Source organism: Tenrec ecaudatus, chromosome 1 (assembly GCF_050624435.1).
Source record: "Tenrec ecaudatus isolate mTenEca1 chromosome 1, mTenEca1.hap1, whole genome shotgun sequence".
In the NCBI taxonomy this organism is placed as follows: Eukaryota; Metazoa; Chordata; class Mammalia; order Afrosoricida; family Tenrecidae; genus Tenrec; species Tenrec ecaudatus.
In genome coordinates this window covers 193,646,737-193,668,415 of record NC_134530.1, presented here as the reverse complement: position 1 = coordinate 193,668,415, position 21,679 = coordinate 193,646,737, and the positions used below count along the sequence as shown (strand labels likewise).

Here is a 21,679-nt window from a genome sequence, read left to right as displayed (position 1 = left end):
TATATTCATGCAGTTTACTGGGTTGCTTTCTGGAAACAATATGGGAAGGTAAAGTTTTGATAATTTTGTTTGGTTGTGATCTTTGGCTATACTGCTTGAGACAATGAAAATGAATGTTAATGTATATTTGAGCCCAGGCATAGGAATCCCCTCGAATTCTCAGAAACCATTCTTCTTAGGAAACATGGCTGACAGAAGTTCAAAATGGCTGACAGAAAGCCTGGCTCTGGTGTGATTCAGCCAGAAACCTAATCCCATACTTTTGTATCAGTAGGGTAGTTTAGATAAGGTTTAAGATAAGCTAAATAAGGATTGAACTTGACTGTTTTAAGAATTGAGTTTAGTATCTGATTCTACTTCACTTATACTTATTTCTTCTGCTTATTATTGTTGTTATAAGGATTCATAGAACTGATTATTGGGAAGCATGAAAATAGAAGCTTGTAGGCCCACTTGCTTTCAGCCATTAAAATTTGATCTTTAAATGGGTTTAGGACATACCTGCAAAGAAGGCCCTGAAAAAATAAGCCCCACCCAGTTTCTCAAGATGTCTGTATTCAGAGTCTTGCCTAAGGGGCCGTTGTTGACAGATTGAAAGGGAAAAAAAAGAACTCCTTAGATATTTGAAGTTTGAACTAGTGTTTCTTCTGGAACCAGGAAGAAAACTCCTCTCTAGGACTGAATGTTAAACGAAAGCCTGTGGGCAGGCTGAAGTGCTTCCTAGGTGATCTCCTGGATCCAATCGTTGAGTGGAAGTGGGAGAAATGCAGAAATAAAGACCCATGGACTTGGTTTACAGGAACTAGAGGAGAAGGACAAGAGCAGGTTGACTGGTCTGAAGTTCATGACCTAGCACAAGGGGCCTAGGCTTGTTGAGAATTTGTGATGAGCCCATGGTCTAAAGGAGAGGTGATCAAGGGACACCCTGGCGAGGCTAAGTGAGGCAGCCCACATTGAGTTGACCAGAACCTGGCCAGATGAAGAGAAGATATTTGAGCCTGTGAATTGGTGCCTACTGCTGCAGACTTTCTGGATGCCTGGCCTGATTTGGCTTTGCTTATGGAGGTGGACTTCACAGGGCTCCAACTGGAATAAAGATTCTTCATGTCAAAGAATATGATTGTCTCCTCAGAGCACTGGGTTGATGTAAGTGGGTAGTATAGAGATTGGATATCCAAAATGGGGAGGATTAAGGCATGAAGTGGTTGGCTTACACACTTTCATAGGTGAGGGAAAATATTCATAGTATTATAGGATTATGGTGTAGGCGTTACTTAACTGCAATTGTTAGACATAGAATATTTTTGTTTAGTTCACTTATAGAATGTTATCTTTAAATGAGGGTGGCACATTTTCTAATTGTATGCATTTTAGTTTTGTCCTATTAGGTACACACATGTAATTTTGAAATAATTATAAAAACATATCTATACCTAGTAGGCTAAAACTAAAATGACAACAGTGACACTGACCACAGCAGCTAATAATACACAGTGCTCACTGTGTGCTAGCTTCTGCTCTAAGTGCTTCATGAACAGTAAGCCTTGCAGCCTCATAACAATTCTGTGTGTCAGGTACTGTTATTTTTCTTCCTGTTTCATTGGGTTATCAGTCCCTATTAACAACAAAAGCCTGAGAAGTTAAATAATTTGCCCAAACTCATATAGCTAGTTGGTACTGGCGCAAAGATTCAACACCTGGAACACTAAATTAACTATAATGAGTTGTATCCTCTTGTAACAAACAAAAACACCCCAAAATATTAAACTTACGTTACAAAACAAAAACCTACCAAAGGTTCAACATCTTTTGCAAAGTAAAATACAAACAACTTAGAATGGAGTAGATGTCTTTCACAATTAGGTTATATTTTTCTAGTCTCTTCTCCTTAACTCCAGCAATTTCCTGTTATGGTCCACTTGTATGATATGTATTTCAGGTCTAGACACTGACAAATGCTCTTCTCTCTGAAATGATCCCTATTTCTCAGCTCCATTTACCTGTTGAATCTCTACTCACTGTTCAAAATTCTATGTACACATCACAACTTGACATTTTATACATTAAATCTTATTCGAATGCAGCTGCTTAGTATTTTCTGTATTCATTTATTTATTTTTGCTATGTTGTCAGGATAAAGTCATAATTTATCTGTCACCCAATTCTGGGCATAAAGATTACTTCCAATGTGATTACTTCCATAATACCAAGGATGTGATGACAAACAAACATATTCATGTAGACAAAGATGATTTTTACCCCATATTTCCTCAACTTGAATTCTAGAAATGGAATTACTGAGTGAAAGGTTATATATAGGTGTTTTTAAAAATTTCTGAAACATTGCCCATTTGCTTTTCAAAGGTTATGCCAACTCACAGTGCCACTATTCTTGATACATAAGAGCACCGTCTTCACTGTGCCCACAGGACTTCAGGATTACAAATATACTTTTAAAATTGTATCTGTAGTATCACAAATTTGAGTCATGATTAGATTCTTTCAGATATAGCACTTTAATTGAGTGAAGCTTGTGATATAATTTACCCAAGGTGGAGGAAAAATCTGTCAGTCAATATATTTACGCATATAATTTCAGTTACTTAAAAAATAACTTTGCCTCAAAAATCGTTTGTCATTCTTTTCTCAAACAAGGCAGACTACAGGTAAGTTAGCATAAATTTCTACCTGTGTAGTGGAAGGGCCTTGATCTTGGGTTTTTCAGAAGCTGAGGAGAGCGTTTTAATTTGCGGCTTGGCTGTTGGTGATGTTTCCAAATCTCGGCTAAGCTCGGCTTCGGTTTTCTTAATGTATTCGTCATATGACTAAGTTTAGAAAAATTAGAGCAGTCACTAAACAGAAATCTTAAAAGCCGTTATAAATTATAAACTGGTTTATTTTATGATCAAGTAGTCAAACAGTATAAATGATGCAATAGAAAAATCCCTCTTCGGGGTCGGTCCCCCAATCTCATTACCCAGAACTCTGTAACAGTGACTTGTATGTCTGTCTCAGAATAGTCTATGTACAAGCAATATGGGTAATAGCAATTTTTATATTCAGTTAGCAACCAAAGTCTCTCTCTGTGGAAGTTTCATACTTATGAAACAATAATTCATATCCTGCCATATTAATGTACTTCCTTAATGATTATATATTATCTCCAAATTCTCCTAATATTTCCATGGCAATTTCAAGGTTAGCCTTTCTGTTCTGAGTGTTTCAATGGCAGAAATATTTTTAAGAGAGAAGTCTCTAAGAGCACACATCTTGAAGAGAGAGAGAAGAGGGGGGCTGTACTATGACAGTTCAGAACTGAAAAAATGTTTTCTGAAAATAAGGCTTCACTAATTTAATTATATATTGTACGTCATCTCAGGAAGCCCTGCATCTGATATATCTCTCCTTACTTTATTGAGTTGCACGTTTCTTTCCTTAAAACTTTCACTCTGTAAAGTGGTTTCCTGACTCCTCACCATCTATGCAACGTAGGAGCTTCTGACATTAAACAGACACTACAGGTGGGTGGTCTGGCAAGCTAGGTACGCGTGTATTTGCATGTGAACGTTGTGTAGTCCAGTAAGACCTTTGTGAGCTGGAACTCCACAGCACAGCCTTGTTTTTCTGGATCGCCCAAGTTCTCTGATTTTAACGGAGTGGCCTTAGCACTTTCCTATCACTTATTTTAGTGGAAATAGGTGCCTTTTCCTTTCCTTCAGCCCTGCACAGGTTCTGGATTTTGCAGGTCTTACTGTGCAATTAAAAAATGCAAACACAGAAGTCACTGTGTCTTTACTTCAGCCATTTCATAAAATGTGGACTAAGACGGAGCCTTAAAACATCCTTTCTTCTGAAGCCCTTCTTCCTCCTTACCGTAGTTTCATTTTTGAGCAAATCTACTCCGTCTCACAGTACTGCATCCACTGTACTCCTCTGAGACTCAGAAGCTTTCCATGGCTCGTCACTGCCTACTTTTCAACCCTAGGCTCTTTCCTAGACCAATGAAATAGGTTGCTCTCAGAGTGAGCACTTGGATCTGTATTTTTCATAAAAACTCCCAGTTAGGGTGAACACTACCATTCCAAACTCATTAGCTGAAGCACAAACTCATTTGTTTGACTTAGTCTGACTTCTGAAGTCCTGAATATGCTCTTTCTTTTGAAGTGTCATTTTCTGCTACTTCCCAACCCGGGCTTCCAGCATTACCATTGTAGCTTGGTTACTCTCATACTTCTAAACATTCACACCACCTGCCACACGCGTTGCCATCTCTGTGTGTACTGTGGTTCTGTACAAAACTGGTTTCTCCAGCTCTGCTACGATTATTTTTCTGTGTGTAGAATAGTAAAGCCAGAGGATAGAGAATTATAGCTAGATAAAAATGTTATCTCTATCACATATTAGTCGTGTGGCCCTGGGTAAGTCATCGAAACACAAGTTTCCTCATCTGTAAAACAGGGAGGATACGAGCTACATCTTCTGCCTATGAAGACTAAATGAAAAAATATGTGTACAGTAATTAGCAGAATGTCTGACACATAAACAGGCATGTGACTGTTTGATGATCTAATTCACATATGTAGGAGGAACAGATGTGTTGGTATTACGCAACCAGGACCCATGGGTGGAAAGGAGAAGAGCAGCCATTTTGGCTGAACGTAGCAAAGTACTTCCTAAGAATTAGAGCCCCCCGAGTACAACAATGCAACCAGTTCTTTTGAAAGTCTCTAACGTCCTCTCACTGGCAATGTTCAGGTAGGAGTGCAATGATCCCCTCTTACAGTGCCGTGGGAGAGATCTTTGCAATGAGTGGGAGGCTCATCATGATTCTGTAAAGAATGTGATGGCTTAGGACCGCTACAAAACCAAACTCTGTGCCATTGAGTTAATTCTGACTCATGGAGACTCTAAAGGACAGAGAAGAACTACCCCTAGGAATTTTTGGAGTTGTAAATCTTTACAGGAACAGAAAATCCTAAGCTTTCTCCTGCAGAGCGGCTGGTGGGCTCAAACTGCTGACCTCTGTGGTCAAATGCCCAATGTATCACCCAGTATGCCCCCATAGATCCTTTAGGGGTACGATGCTGGAATAATCCTCTTATATGTAATAGGGAAGCAGCCAGATGCAGAGACACCTCAGAGCCAGTAGGAATGGAAAGGGACACAAGCATGAAGTTTTATAAAAGAAGAATCAAGAGGTGTGGTGACTGAAGCGATAAAACAGAATGAGGAAGACATTAAAATCTGGTTTCCAGCCTGGAAGAAGTCATGCTAGCCCTACGTATGAGCCATGCAAACAGTACAAAGAGTGTATTGATACATTTTGTGGCATGAAACACCACTCTGCTTTAAAAAGTTAAAAAGCAGTAACAATACCAATAGCTAGAATCATTTAACTAATGGTTCTTTGCTTAAGAAAGCATAAATATCAATCTTTTTCTATAGCTCTAGTCTTTATTATTCCCTACAGCCAAAAACACAATGCCCTCCATTTTAATATTTTATTTAATATTTATATCTTAATGTACTTTAAGTTAATGTTACATGTTTAACTTAATGCTTTGATTGGGATAGTTTTTTTGTGATAATCTCATTTATTTTTATCAAGTTGGGATAAAATGTGATACCAAACTAATACTGAAAATGTCCAACCCACAACCCTATTTGGGGCTGCCCACACAGGAGTCCCAGTGTTACACCCCCCCCCCCCCCCCCCCGGCCTGACCTCTAGCTGTCTGAGCAGACTGGCTTCCTGCGCTTTCAGTCTTTCCTTCTGCCTTTTCCTCTGCTCCTTCTTCAGCTGCTCCACAACCGACTTTCTTTTCCGTAGCTCATCCTTCAGAGCTCTGATCCTGCCTTCAATGTCACTCTGGTCAGATGTTGTTTCTGAAAGAGATTAAAAAAAAATTCAACTGTAATATTTAGCTGACTGAATGGCTCCTGATGAAAAGCATCAACACAACAGATGGAGCTAACAAGGGACATTAGGACATCTGAGCTCCTGCAGAAACAAAACACAGTGAGTGCTTTGCTTTGTTTCCTTCCTTTTCCTACATATTTTTACATTTCTGTTCCCTTTCTAATTGTAGTATTTGAAATTGTAAAGAAATCTCAAGGCATTCTGCCTTGCTAAGATAAACAACCAGAAGCTGAAAATGTCTTAGGTTAGTGAAATGTAGGCATTCTGTCAGAAATTATCTTCTGGTGATAGAGAGTCACATTAAACTAACACTCCTCTAAATTGCATTTTAAAGTCACAGTAAGCCACACATTATTTTAAGCTGATTGAGAATCATCGCAGAATGTCTCCAAACCACATAAAAGGAGTATATGAGGAAAAAATGGCTCTTCTGCAATCTTGTTTTAAAGTCCTTAGGTTATTCAAAAGAACTGAAATACTGTCTAATGAAACCCACTTTCCTTTCAATAGTTAATACATACACGTTGTAGATATCCTGGCATAGAAAAATTACAAAAATATACTTCATTATAACTGTTACACACCTGCTATAAAAATAAGCAAGTATCATTTAAAGAGTATAAAAATAGTATACAAATGACTGCTCTTCATAGCTCCTCACCATAACCACACACTTATGTTATTTCCACACACTACCACTGAATAAGACCTTTAACAGCCATATTATAGTAGTAAGACTTAACAAACTCCGAGGACTAAGGAGTATACTGTAACATTACAAAGAGGCCTTAAAAGGTTTGTGGAAAAATGAAATGGAAAGATACTGGAATTTTTCCTTGAACTTTTTGAAGGCCTTTGTATGCCAGAAACAACCAAGTTTTTATCAGGTACTTGGGATTAAATTACCTAAGAACCTATCATGGAACTTACTTAAATGTGAAAAGATTATAGTCTTTTCTTGTAGTGTGATCCAAAGATCAGTATTAGAAATCATGAAATCGAGTTTCTGACATTTCCTGTCACAGGTTTCAGGAAAGCTGTAGCCAACATACATAAGACAAATTTAAATGCAGTACAAAGGAGACAAGTTCTCATGGTTACTCTTACCTGACTGTGTCATGGACAACGACTCATCTGACCAACTGTAACAGTGCTGATGGGACTTGACCGGCAGACGGTGCTGTCCTCCAGTCCTGTGACTTCCTTTGCCAGGCTCCTGCTTTGAACCAGGTGTACAGCTTTTGGGAGGTGACTATTCAAGCAGAAAATCAAATGGGAATGATTTTTGTGATACAGTTGTAAAATTCTATTTAAAATTAAGCATACTACCATGAAAGATAGTGTTTATAAAGAATGTCTAATAACCTATGTCTTAAAAGGAGTCCTGCAAACCAGTCAGGGTGCAGCATAGCACCGACGAAACACGTAACTTTCCTCTAGTTCTTTAATGCTCCCCGCCCCTACCTCCACTATCCTGACCCCAGTTCTACCTTACAAACCTGGCTAGACCAGAGCATCTACACGGGAACGGATCAGAGCTCTCGACACATGGAATCGAGGACAGAGAAGCCCCTCAGGAACAGTAATGGGAGTAGAGACACCAGGAGGGTAGGTGAAGGTTGGGGGAGAAAGTGGGAACCGATCACAATGATTGATGTGTAAACCCCACCCCAGGTTGATGAACAATAGGAACATGGGTGAAGGGAGACAGTGGATGGTGTATGATATGAAAATAGAAATAATTTATAATTTATCCAGGATTCATGAGGGTTAGAGGGTGGGGGGGGGGAGAAGCAAAACACGAGGATCTGATTATCAAGGGCTCAAGTAGAACAAAAATGTTTTGAACATCATGATGGCAACATAATGTACAAATGTGCTTGACACAAGGGATGGATGGATTGTGGTAAGAGCGGTACGAGCCCCCAATTAAACAAAAAAAAAAAGGGCACTGACTGTAAACAGAAATAAAGAAAGAAAGAAGTCCTGGAGTCACCCTGGGTGAATCATTGGACTGCTAACTGCAAGGTGGGCGGCTCCGAGGGAGAAAGGTGGGCCGTCTGCTCCCATGTGAACTTGCCGTTTGGAGCCCACACGGCAGTCCCACTCTGCACTGCAGGGTTGCTCTGAGTCAGCATGGTCTCCCTGACAGTTTTGGGGTTTTTAATGACTTAAAGTAAAAACATAGTTTTCAAGTTAGAGAATAAAGCTTTATTTTTTAAAAATGCACAAGCTGAGAAAGTTACAAGAAAGCACATCAAGCTAATGACAATACACTAGGATTACCTACTGTGTAGCTTATTCTTTTTTAACTCTTTAAATACTACCCATGATCCTTTATGAAAGTAAAAAGGAAGGGAGGAGGAGACGGGAGAAAGGCAAAGAGCACTAAAAGAGTGCCTACAAAATTATTATAAATGGCAAAATGTATGCCCTGACAGACACAACTACTTAATATACTCTAGTATGGACACACTAGTATGGTTTAAGGTGTCGTTTCTGTTACACAACAAACAAATTTTAATAAGAACTGTCTTGTTTCTGAAACTTATTCTTTATTAGAGACTTTAGAAGGTTTCTGTACCCTCAATATTGGTAACACATCATTTTAGAACTGTCACTAAGTTTTAACGTACGTTTTAAGTCCTTACACTTTATTCCCTGTGCACTGTTCATGCAGGTACACAGTCACCACTATCACTAATAGCAATGATACAGCTGCTGACAGTAAATCTTAGAGAGGTTATTTGTTTAATGTTTATGATCAATTCTAATAGGTAATAAATATAGCTATAAATTGCTTAAATATTTCTTAAGTTATAGGAATACCAACAACAAATTGTTTTGCAAAATCTCTATATTAAATTATAGCATTATTAGTTTAAACATTATTAATAACTTAGCAAGTCTTAAAAAAAATTTCCCCTTAACATTTAATGAATGCTTAATTCTCAAAAACAGGTATTGCTATAGGTTGACAAGTACTACTTAGCACACACCGTGGCTAAAATGCAAGATAACTGGACTAAATGAACAGCTTCAACCGCACTGACCACAGCATAACCAACAGCGCGTGCGCGGTGCTCGTGATGAGACCGGCAATCCGAGCACCACTGCAACCGAGTCACGACAGCGCCGACGAGAGTGCGACAGAAGGTTCACGAACTGAATTTAAAAAGTGTCAGCCTTTTTCAGCCTACCGATGTTTTGTTGTTATAACTAACCACAGGGATGTTGTCATAAACAAAAAGTTTCTGCTGAAATACTGTACAAAATATTTTGCAGTCAATTTGGTGTCAACCCCCTGACCGAGTCCCCAGTGTGGCCTGTCTGAGCTGCGGCTGCTGCACTGCTTCACGTGTGTCTGCATGGGAAAGGGCTCCCTGGAGAGCGCCATCCTCTGCGTCCCTTGTGCTCGTCACACCCACACGGGAGAATGCAGGCAGGTTATGTCTACAGAAACTGTAGTATAAGACAAAGAACATATAACTTACATGCTTACTGGGAGAGGTAGACGATTCTAGTTCCTGTGAGAAAACCATATCTTCAGTAAGTACGCTGTGATCTGGACTTCCTGGCTGCTCCTGAACTACAGGCTCAGATGATAAATACTCAACAGCAGGGCTGCCCAATTCTTCTGGAATAGAGCTTCCACTGTTTAGATGCGAGTAGGAAGGTCCTGGAGATTCCTCTTCACTGGCTATTTCTAGGATGGGAGGGTGAAACAGAAAAAAAGATGCACAATCTGGTCAATGAAAAAAATTCACCTGTTCAACTTTATATTTGTTTTTTCGCATAGTGTCACTGGCTGCATTTAGATAGCAATTTATTTAACACAACACTTAATCAATTACATTTACTACAAAGTTTGTTATTCAAATTACGGAATTTTGCCCGACACAAACTAGAAGGTATCTGTAGTATGTATTTGCAATGATGACTGATAATCCAAGTGTTTGTGAGGATGCACAACAATGATATAACTCTCATATATTCTTTAGGAATCAAAATTGGTCTAATGGCTCTGGAGAAAAAAAAACAGCATTACCAGAAAACATATCAGTGGGCTTAAAAAAGTGTATGGAAATAGAATTAAAGGATAAAAATGTAAAAATAAAAAACATAAGCTCCGACTTTCAGATAACTTTTGAAAGCAACCATACCAGTCCCTCCCAAAAGAACTGAAGGTCCTTGGAATTTAACCATGTTACTGGTCTCTGAAAAACAATGGGTTCCATTTACAGATCGTTTAAGAATAGGAAACAAAAAGAAGTCCGAAGGAGTCAAATCAGGACTGCACTGAGTTTTCATAAAAAATCCCACGAAACTGCCCCTTTTGATGAGAGGAATAGGCAGGGAGCTTGTCGTAAAGCTGGCGGCATTTTTCTGCTAAAGCTTTAGTTAGCTTTCTTAAAACGTTTTCATTATAACCAGCTACTGTTCTTTAGCCTTCCAGAAAGACAACAAGCAAAATGCCCTGAACATGCCCAAGCCCTGTCCCCATGGTCTTTGTTCTCCACTGTTCCACTTTGCCTGCCTGGACCATTCCCCCACCTTGGCGGCTACTGCTTAGACTGTGCACTGTCCTCGGCTCATACTGGGAAAACCACGTCTCAGCTCTTGTTCTTTACACAATTGCTTCAGGAACTTGAACTCACTTGTCTGAAATTTCTACTGAAAGCTCTGCTCTTATAGGCAGCTTGTTTGGGTTAAGTGCTCAACTTTAATTTTCAGTCAGAACTATGCAAGCTGAACCAACTGCGAAGCTAGCAATGGAGCTCATTCATAGCTTGGGGACTGTCTGCAATGGCAGGTAGGCTCCATCCGGTTCTGGTCTTACAACAAAGTAAGTCATTGTTAACACAGGCAACCACCAGCCACATATTCCAGATCCTCTTATTCTTTACTCTCCTTCCTCTGTTGCTTCAGATGAACAGAGTCCATGTTGTGCCATGATGTCGGTGCACAAGGTTTAAAAACCCAGGGCATTACGCAACAAACTAGGAAGTAAAACAGAAGCACTACCCAGGTTATTAGGCCAATTAACTGGGCTGTCCTATGAAACCATGACCTTAATCTTTCAAAATATGAAACCAAATCCCACAAGGTACTTAGTTATACATAAGCAGTCACAGATGCTAACCTTTAAAAAATGGTTATTGACGTAAATAGATCTTAGTTATCTACTACTGCTATTATCAGAAATACCCAATGTGGATGGCTTTAACAGACAAGTCTATTTTCTCACAGCGTAGGAAGCTCGAAGTCGAAATTCAGGATGCTGCCTCTAGGGGAAGGGCAGCTCTCTTTGTTGGTTGTGCTTCTGTGCTAGTTTTCTTTGGTTTGGCATCCCTCTTCTGTCACTCTGTTTACTTTGGTTTAAGATGACCCTATACTAATCCAGCCTCGTTGTTAAAAGTGTTGAAAAGCAAAGAGGTGACTTTGAGGACCAAGGTGCGCCTGACGCAGGTCATGGTATTTGCAGTCACCTCAGATGCATGTGAAAGTTGGACAGTGAATAATGAAGACCAAAGAAGAATCGATGTATTTTGTGCTGGTGGAGAATACCGAAAGTATCATGAACTCCCAAAAGAACAAACAAATCTGTTTTGGAAGTACAGCGAGAATGTTCTGTAGAAGCCACATCATGAGACTTCGTCTCATGTATTTTGGACATGTTATCAGGAGAGACCAGTCCTTGGAGAGGGGCAATGAAAAGAAGAAGGCCTTCTACAAGATGGACTGACACACTGGCTGCAATAATTGGCTCAAACTTAACAATTTTGAGGATGGTGCAGGACCGGACCAGGTAGTATTACATTCTGGTGAACACAGGACCACTATGTATCAGAAACCAACTAGATGACACCTAACAACAACACTTTTGCGTTATAACTGAATAAAATCAACCCCCAATTAGAATTAGAATCACAGGCAGAGAGATTAGGATTTGCACAATTATTTGGGGGCACAACTCAATCTATGGCAAAATCACACAGATTTTACCAATTCACTCTTTTACAGATATACAACTTGTGACAGTAATCACAATAGTTGATTTGGCAAGACAATACTTAAAGTGATATTGTCATTGTTAGCTCACCCTTCCCTCTCCTACAAAGAACTAATAGATTTTGTTTTCTAAGCATTTGTCTTTTGTTATCTTTTTTTATATATGTATTGTTGTTGTGAGATATTGTTGAGTCAGTTTCCACCCATAGGAGACCCTATGTTCAACAGAAGGAAATACTGCCCCTACCAGTCCTCCAGTAAAAGATGAAGTTTTGATACATGCTACAATATGGATAGAGCGGGAAGGCATTAGGCTGAGTGAAGTCAATCCACCACAAAAGGGCAACTATTGCATAACCTCACATAATTTTTATTGTGTTAGTTTTAACAATTTGTAGGTATTTTCCTAGTTTTTAGAACAGGTATGCTCCAGCACAGTTGTCTATAAAATGAACTTTTATAATATGAATGTTTCCCCCAATGACTTACATTCAGAAATAACAGATGTTAGTTTAAGGGGTAAAAACATACATATAGGAAGGGGTACCTCCCCCCAAAACAGAATCTTTTTATTCAAAGCTGTGTATTTAAATTTTTTTTACACAACAACCTTATCACCTTCAAAGTACTCTCCATTACACTCAATACATTTGTCAAATTTGCAACTCCATTCTTGGAAACATCTTTCAAACTCATCTGTTTAGATGGCTGATAGCACCTCCCTCGTTTTTTTCTTCACCTATTTTATTGTTAAATCGCTGTCCTTTCATGTCCCTCTTCATTCCCAGAAACAAAAATAAGTTGCATTGAGCAGGATCAAGTGAGTAAGGTATGTGGGGCAACAAAGGCATGCTATTTTTTTGTGTGCCAAAAACTGTTGCACTGAGATGGCAAAACCAGTCCCCATCTGCCACAAATCAGGCTGCTCTGTTGCACTGTTATGTAATCTTTACAGAGTTTCTAAATAGAAAGCTTAATTAACAGTCTGACCTGGTGGGATGAACTCCAAATGCACTGTCCCCCTCACATCAAAAAACAAGTAAGCATTGTTTTTTTGGGGGTACCCCCTCTCGTGTGTGTGTGTGTATGTGTGTGCGCACGCGCGCGCGCACATGCGCGCGCACATAAAGGGATTAAGTTCTTGAGGAAAAGGAAAAGGTGACTTTGATCAGTTGTGTCATTTTTTTCCCACACAAGTCTGGTGCCACAGAGTGAAAGGCCTGGCACTCTGCTTCAAAAAGTCAGTGTGAAAACCGCGTGCATCGCAGTTCCACTCTGAAACACAGGGGGTGCTACGTACAGGGCTGATTCAACGCCGACTGAATGCTTGCTACGCAGAGCTAAATGATTTCTCATTTAGCTTTGTACGCTTTCAAGATTTGTATAAAATGCATTATAACGTTTGCAGTTTTGTCAAAAGCAGTTTTGTAACTCTTATACACGTGAAAGTAAAATAATGTATTGCTAGAACTAAATCCAAAACTCATCCTTAGCTAGAACTCAGTTTCCAAACTTGCCTTCATTAGCTTCAATGGAAAGTTCCATCCTTTGAGTTAGTTGCTCTTTACACGACACTTTGGGCACCAAAAGTTTGCTGAGGCCGAGATGTTCACTTAAATTGAAAATGTCAAAACACAAGAGATGTCAACCTCAGAAACTATCATCTCAATGGCAATGCTACAGTCTTCTTCACCGGATTCTGGATATTGGCCAGGTTTTTCTGTTTTGAGGATGACAATCTTCCCTCTTTTAGGTCATCTGACCTTCCTTGAAACACCTGACCCCCATCTAAAAGCTCTTTTTCTGATGGGTGGCATTTCTACGAATTTCTTGCATAGCTTCAATGATTTAAGATGGGTCCACTTGAGTTCTGTTAAAATTTTAATATTACCCTCACAATGTCCCCCATCCCTGGCACTCAAAGTATCTTTATCAAAGGAACCCTAATGAGTCTAGAACAAGTATATTGTTGAGAGCTTGTCTGCAGCCATCCACATTTTACTTATAATAAACCAGTCCATGTAGGAACTGAGACCTTGTATGCAATACGTCTTGGTTTACTGTGTATACTCATGTATAAGCCAAGTTTTTCAGCACATTTTTAATGTAGTTTTTGTGGTAAAATTAGGTGCGCCTGGATGGATATTTGGGTCGGCTTATACTCGAATATGTACAGTAACCTTGTCTGTTGATGTGCAGGTTGCCATTTGGTGTGCTATGGAGTTGGTTCCGATTCATAACAAACCACACACAACAGAAACACTGCCTGCTCTCAAGCCATCCTCACAACTGTTACTATCTATGAGCCCACTGTATAGCCACTGGGTCAATCCATCTTGTTGAGGGTCTTTTCTTTTTCACTGATTTTTTACTTTATTAAGTGTAATGCTGTCTTCAGGAACTAGTCCCCCTGATGACAGGTCCAAAGTAACTTAGACAGTCTCACTATTACTGCTTTTAAGGAGTGTTCTAGCTTTACAAACAACTTCCAAGAGAGATTTTTTTGTGCTTTAGGCAATCTATAGTATATTCAATATACCTCACCAACACCATAATTGGGAGGATGGCGCCAGACCTGGCAGTGTTTCCTTTTATTGTACATACGGGTGCTGTGCGTTGGCACCAAGTGGGTGGCACCTAACCACCACCACTACCACCACCCCAACTCAAAGGCTTCAATTCTTCTCCAATTTTCCTTATGCATCGTCCAGGCTATTAGGCAAATAAAAAAACAAAACAAAAACATGATCTGATCAGACATGTTTCAGTCCTAAAAGGGACATCTTCACTCTTTATCACTTTAACGAGTTCTTTTTCAGCAGAGATAGCCAACACATGTTTCAGGTGGTACACACACTGAAGGCGGTCACCCTCGACCTTCCTCAGCATATGCTGTGTCCTTTGCTTTCAGCAAGCTAGGTTGTGACATCTCCATATTGGGTTGTTTAATGAGTCTTCCTCTGATCCTGGTGTTACCTTCTTTTTCACATATTCTTTCTTCTTGAATCATTTGTTGAGCATACTCTCAATAAATATGATCAAAGTATGCAGTCCCGACAACACATCTTTCCTGACTTTAAACCGCACGTGCATCTCTTTGTTGTAAGTTTTCATTGAACACAATATAAAATGTGGCAAAACCACAGCTGTATTTATCCATTCTTCCAGTAATGAACATTTAGATGCTTTCCAATTTTCTTGATTTCAATGATTCGAGTGAGGAAAGCTTAGAGTTGATACTAAAGAGATTAAGATTTGGGGGGTAAATGTGTTCTGCTTGTGGGAAAGAATAAATATGGGAAGTCAAAGAGAGTAGTATGACATGGGCTGAATTGTGTCCTCTATAATACAGTTGGAATTCTAACCCGAGTCATTTAAAGCTAATGTGAAATAATGTTCTCTTCCATCATACAAGCTAACATAATATAATCTCTTCTACAATGCAATCTAATATAAAGTGAATAATTAAGACATATCAGTGCATGCTGGATCTAAACCTATACAAAGCGCAGTAAACACATACACACCAACAAACAGCAAGGCAGACACCATGTGAGGGTTCCTCCAAGTCAAGGAACCAACAAATACTCAGAGCTTCTAACAAGAAAGGAATTGACATGGCTGAGACGCTACTACTTTTAACTTTCAAATGTGTGAGAAAATAGGCTTCTGTTCTTTAGTCACCCATTTGTGGCACTTGTGTTATACCTGCACTAGTTAACCGAGACAAGTGGCTTTCATACTTGAATTTTTAAAAAATCTTTACCAAAATATTGGTCATTATTACATAAGACACAGAGTATTTTCTGTTCTATTTAATCTTTCAGTAATGCTGACTGCAACCCATAAACTGATTTATACCCCTATAATGGGACATACCCTTATTTGAAAATATTGCTCTACATAATTCTCAAAATTTCTTAACACTCCTTTATAGTTTTAAATAGTATTCAGGTCTCCAAAGAGCTTTGGTTTATGCAGGTTGTATTTATCAACATCTACCATAATATAAATTAAAACTAAAAATTTAAACATATATGCATGAGATAACAATATACTCACTACATCTTTAAATACTACTTAAAATTTTTAAAGTGTCATTGCTAAAAGTTTGGTGAAAGAGGAAATTTTTAATATTTAAAAGAATCTTCAACTTCTTACATAACCGAAAACAGCTGGATTCTCATGTCTGTTTCTGTATTCAATCAATAGTGGTATGTTGCTTTGATTGAAGTATATTCAAAATATCTAGCCTACTGTGGATTGAAATGCGACCTCTGAAAAGCGATTGACCCTAGCGAAGAGCTGTAGCACATACAGATATGTGCACACCATGTTCACCAAAGTACGGTTCACAACAGCAAAAAGGGGGAACCACCTAAATGCCCATTAGGGAAGAAATGGATAAACAAACTTTGGTATATACATGCAGTGGAATGCTAGGCAACATTAAAGAATGATGATGAATCTGCAAAACAATTTACATCATGGGTAAACCCAGAGGACATTATGCTGGATGAAATTAGACAAGCACAAAAGGGCAAATATTTTATGAGACCACTGTTATAAAAAGTCAAGGGTAGGTTTTCATACTAAAAAACAGAGTCTTCGATAGTTACCAGGGATGGAAGAGGCAGGAGAAAGGGAAGTAACCGGCTAGAGAGTAGGTAAGTACTCATCTGAGTGAAGGAAAGGGCAATATACACTGAGAGGGAGGTCAGCAAAAAAAAAAAGGACAGAAGCCAGGCAGGACACCGAGACGTTTCCAAGAGTTAAATAGAGATTACCACTGTTAAATACCCAATCCTGCAGTAATCGATGATCTACCAGTACAGACATGCAGGCTCAACCAGTGTTCTGAATTTGGACGTCCAAGCTTCCTAAACTGTGAGAAATCACATTTCTGTTTAAAAAAAAAAAAGTTGAATTCCTAGTCTATAGTATTTGCAAATGCGACCATATTTGGAAATAGGGTCTTACAGATATAATCAAATTAAGATGGGGTCACAGTGGATTAGGAAGATCTCCAAACCAATGACTGGAGTCTTTGAAAGAAGGCCATGCGCAGACACAGATGCACAGGTAAATGCCATGTGATAAGGCACAGAGAAACCAAAGAAGTCAAAGTTGGCAGCTACCGCTTGAAGCGAGGAGAGACATGGGACAGGTACTGCCTTTGAACTCCCCAAAAGGAACCAATCCTGCCAACACCTTGAGTTTAGACGTAAGGCCGCCAGAACGGACAGAGGATGCACGTCCATTGTCTTCAGCCCCCAGCTTGTGTCATTTGTTATGGCAAGGGCAAAAACTAGTCTACAGTCTCAGATAGATAGTCAGAAGAGGATCTTTAAATATCATTGTGGATATATATTTTTTGAGGCTACACTGAACTTTAACAACTAGAGTTTATTAAAGGTTAGTTATAATTTGCAATTAGAAACAACCTCAAGGAAAATTTCAGGATCTATTAGCACTAAGCTATTGTTTTAAATCTTGTATTCTGAATGGATTTTATCCACGCAAATTCTTGTAACATCATATACTGGTCATTTGAAAACTACTGGCTCACTGAGTTATGCTGATCTTTGAAATACGGCTAAATTCATCACATACTAAGATGACGTTTTGTTATACCACCACACCTCATGAATCTAAAGTCCCTAAAGTATTGAGAAACTGTCACACTTCATGGTACTGTAAACATTTCCCAAACCCTAATTTTCAGTTGGAATCTTTTTTATCACTGGGAATAAATACTATCAGTTGTCTTACTTGAAGAATCAGGATTATTTCATCCATTTTTGAGAATCTTGGGTATTTACCCAAGTCCAAATGACCATACTTTAGTTTGGAAATAAAAGACTTAATAAACCTCGTGGCTTTTACTGCTGACTCAAAAAGCCTTCTTAAATATAACTAGCATCCTTTTCCTGTGCGTACAGAGTGGTGAGGGAACAACTGCTACGCTAGTTCAGAGCCAGTGCCTTCGTTCATGCGACAGCACCAGCAGTTTGCCACACTGCTTTTGTACAATCTCTATACTGACAGCATGGTAGAAAAGGCAAATACTATGTTAGAATTATCATACAAATAATTTTGATCTTCTACATCCTTGCTCAGAGATCCCTCTCCTCTGGCTTCATGAACCACATTGTAAGAACCACTGTTCTTGGCCAGGTAACTGGGAAACCAACTACTGAAGGATAGTTCTATCTATTACTATTTACTTGCTTATTTTTACTGTCAAAATGTTTCCTAAGTTGGATTTAACCATTCTGTCCCACTTATGTACCGAAAAGTTTTACAGGAATTGTACTGGGTTTAATGCAAATAACTATGTTCACGATTTAATGCCAACGACCAGTGAATGGGATTTTATTAGGAAAAGCAATCTCTAAAGACGTAATTAAGTTACAGATCTCATGATGAGATAATCCTGGCTATCTTGTTGGGCCCTATCAAGACAAAAGGAACTCAGAGTTGAGGGCAGATGAAGGAAATGTAAAGAGGGGCAGAAATTAGAATTGCCAGCAGTTCCAGCTTCTGGTATCTACAAGAGAATGAAGAAGTAAGGAATGGACTGTCCTCTGGAACACGAGGAGGGAGTGCAGCCCTGCCAACATCTTCCTTTTTATCTTCTGGTTTATAAAACTACCGGAGTCTGCTGCTTCAAGCTCCCATTTGTGTTAATTTGCTGTGGCAGCCGTAGGAAACTAATGCAGATGTGTGATGGTGTCTCTTTGTGGGTTTTAGTCTATGTTTACTAAGAAAGGTGAATATTTTAAAAGTGATTATTGGCTCTCTAAGATCCTGAGGGGCTGCACACAGTTTGCACGAAACTACTAATCAAAAAGTTGGTAGTCCTAGAATCTACCCAAAAGCACCATGAAGAAAGGCTGGCCATCTCCATCCCTAAGACACTAGTGATTGAAAACCCTATCGAGTGCACTCCGACTCTGACCCACACGGTCACCCGGAAGCGGATTATCACACACGGTACGTCTTTGGGATCTTCATCTGTAACGGGCCAGTTCCGTTCTTATTTTTAATGGATTACCTTTTTCTTTTGGTTCCTAAGAGTTGCTTATACAAAGGTAAGTGGAAGAGTATGCTCCCACAGTTCTAGCTCATATATGTATGGGCTTATTCCAAACAAACTTGCTTAAACACGTGTCTGCAATCAGTGGACAGCCTTAGTCAAGATGTCCCAGTAACTAACTTAATCGTGACACAGTATGATACATATACACGCACGCGTGTGCAATTAAAATAAGGGACCTACTAGATCAGTTAAATCCAAGACAGAGGTCAGTTCTGAAGGTCATGGTGCCTGTCCTTTGGGACCCCAAAGGGGAAATATTTTTTTTGGCCTCTTTAGTCCTTCTTTCTTAATCTTTCTGAACATTGTCCTCGGATAAATGTTGACTTTTTTATTTCAAATGGTTGATTATTCTAAAGTACAAATGAATAATCGATAGATTTTCTTTAAGGATGACAATCATAGAACTAATCATAAAGACATTTTAAGAAAACTGAAAACTTCATTTGTGAGAAAAAGGCCAGGAAATTGCACTACCGCGGTTTCCCACGATTATCGCACATGCACGGGCTGTCCTACCAGAATTTCTTTGAGAAGCCCAACCTTACTGCCTCCACTCTGCAGCCCTGATCTGACTTCATCAGAGTTTGTGTTCCCCAAACTCAAAGAGGATATTGAAAAAGAACAAGATTTGAGCCCCTAGAGGATGTCGAAGCCGCCACTTTTACATGGTATAAATCAGAGTGCAGAATTCTTTGGGACAAGTTTCAAAATTCCCACTGCCATCTCAATTCCCACTCACGTGATCCTATGCCGTGCTTCTAGGGCTTTAAGTCTTATTTTGGGAGCAGACAGCGTCTCCTTTCTCCTATGGAGTGCCTAGTGGGTTTGAACGGCTCACCTGGTTTACAGTCCAACTGACTCAACAGCACCACCAGGCTCCTTTTGGGGAAATGTTAGAGATGGAAACACTGCCTTCAAAAGTATAAAACTAAACAGGATATGTTGAAAAATAATAGGTTTACATTTTGATATTTCTGTTTAATAAAAGTTTCTATGATTTCATAGCAATACTTTGACTTACCTTTGTATATTTTTAATTATCATTTATCAGTCACGTTAGGCGCCATCAAGTTGGTTCCAAATCATAGTGGCCATATCTATATACAACAGACTGAAACACTGCCTGGTCCTGCACCATCCTCACAATTGTTCTTATGCTTGAGCCCATTGTTGCAGCCACTAGATCAATCCATCTGGGGGGGGGTGTCCCTCTTTTTACCAAATATGATGTCCTTGTCTGGGGCATGGTCTCTCCTGATAACATACCCTAAGTACATGAGACAAAGCCTCTCCTCGCCATTCTTGCCTTTAAGGAGCATTCCTGGATGTGTTAGGTAGCTAGCATTAGGGATTGGAAGTCCACTGACGCATGCCCAGGAGAGCCAGCATAGGACAAAGACCTGAATTTCCTGCCGGTGGGCACGGATGGGTGTTAAACCTGGATCAGCCCACCTGGGCCAGGTGATTGCAATTCAGCCAATGGGACCGAGTTGAGGTAGTTCACCACGCCTCCCCCGGGAATCCTTGAAAAGGAAGAGGGAGAAGGGTAGTCTTGTTTCGGAGGAAAACCTGGGAGGGACATCTTTGCGTGACCCCAGCAGTCTCTGCCAGGACGCATGGTCAAAAGGATTCCTATGGGTGCCACGTAAAACCCGAAGCTTCCTTTAACTCTCATTAAATTCACTTGGCTCATGAGCCAGGCTTCGGCGCGAATTCTTTCTTGTGCGGAGCCAAGGACCGAGGTGTAAATCTAGCCGGGGGAGAGAGAGACCTTACAGATATACTTCCAAGATAGTTATCAGTCATATGATACTAAATACTGTGGGGGGAGGTCAGATGCTCACGGGCATCCTCCCTGAGGGCGATCAGTTGCCAGACTGCAGAGGGTCCCACTCCCTGCTGTTAAAGACAATGGACGGCTGCAGTCATCTATTTGGTTCCAGTAGGTGGGGTTTACACCCTACTGATAATGGTTCCTATGGAGATCCAGAGAACCAGTCAAAGTTAAACCTAGGATCCACCCATCTTGTCACATGTATACTCCCAATCCATCCTCTTCCTACTGTGTATATGTCCCTAGACCAACCCCTCTCATTACTGTATTACTTATAGCACAGCCCCTTCCTGTGACGTATTTCCTCACCTGTAATTAGGGGGCTTGCATGTCCTCAGAGAATATAAAAAGCCTGGGCTAGCATTAAAAAATCTCTCTCCCTCCACGTGGACCATCAAGAGAGGCTGAGTTGAGCATGCTACCATGAATTGTCTGACTCCATTTATTTCAATACTTCACTTCTACCTCTCATGCTCTCTATAACTTTACTATGATCTTTACTTATTATCATCGCTATACACTTGCGCCTACTGGACCCGTAATAATGTGTTAGGGGCTGGCTTCCCCTGACAAAATACCTCTACTGTTTTACTTTACAGAATATTAATGAACGAATATCCGTTTACTGTATATACTCGAGTATAAGGCAACCCCATTATCAGCTGAGGCACCCAATTTTACCACAAAAACTGCATTAAAAATGTGCTGAAATGTAGCAACGATGAAACATACAACTTTCCTCTAATACCTAAATGTTCCCCCGCCCCCACCACTGTCATGATCCCAATTCTACCTTACAAGTCTGCCTAGA

At 39.7% G+C, this 21,679-nt stretch overlaps 1 protein-coding gene across 4 annotated transcripts in view; it reads right to left on the bottom strand.

The window, feature by feature from the left end:
• Nucleotides 1–21,679, bottom strand: part of CEP350 (centrosomal protein 350) — a 170,859-nt gene that overhangs the window by 24,381 nt on the left and 124,799 nt on the right. For all 4 annotated transcript variants that reach the window (XM_075528019.1, XM_075528033.1, XM_075528023.1 and 1 more), the window contains 4 exons: nucleotides 9,415–9,626; nucleotides 7,028–7,172; nucleotides 5,726–5,886; nucleotides 2,689–2,825 (listed from right to left, as the gene is read on the bottom strand). In XM_075528019.1, coding sequence (XP_075384134.1) covers nucleotides 2,689–2,825; nucleotides 5,726–5,886; nucleotides 7,028–7,172; nucleotides 9,415–9,626 — 655 coding nt within the window. The remainder of the gene's footprint in view (nucleotides 1–2,688; nucleotides 2,826–5,725; nucleotides 5,887–7,027; nucleotides 7,173–9,414; nucleotides 9,627–21,679) is intronic.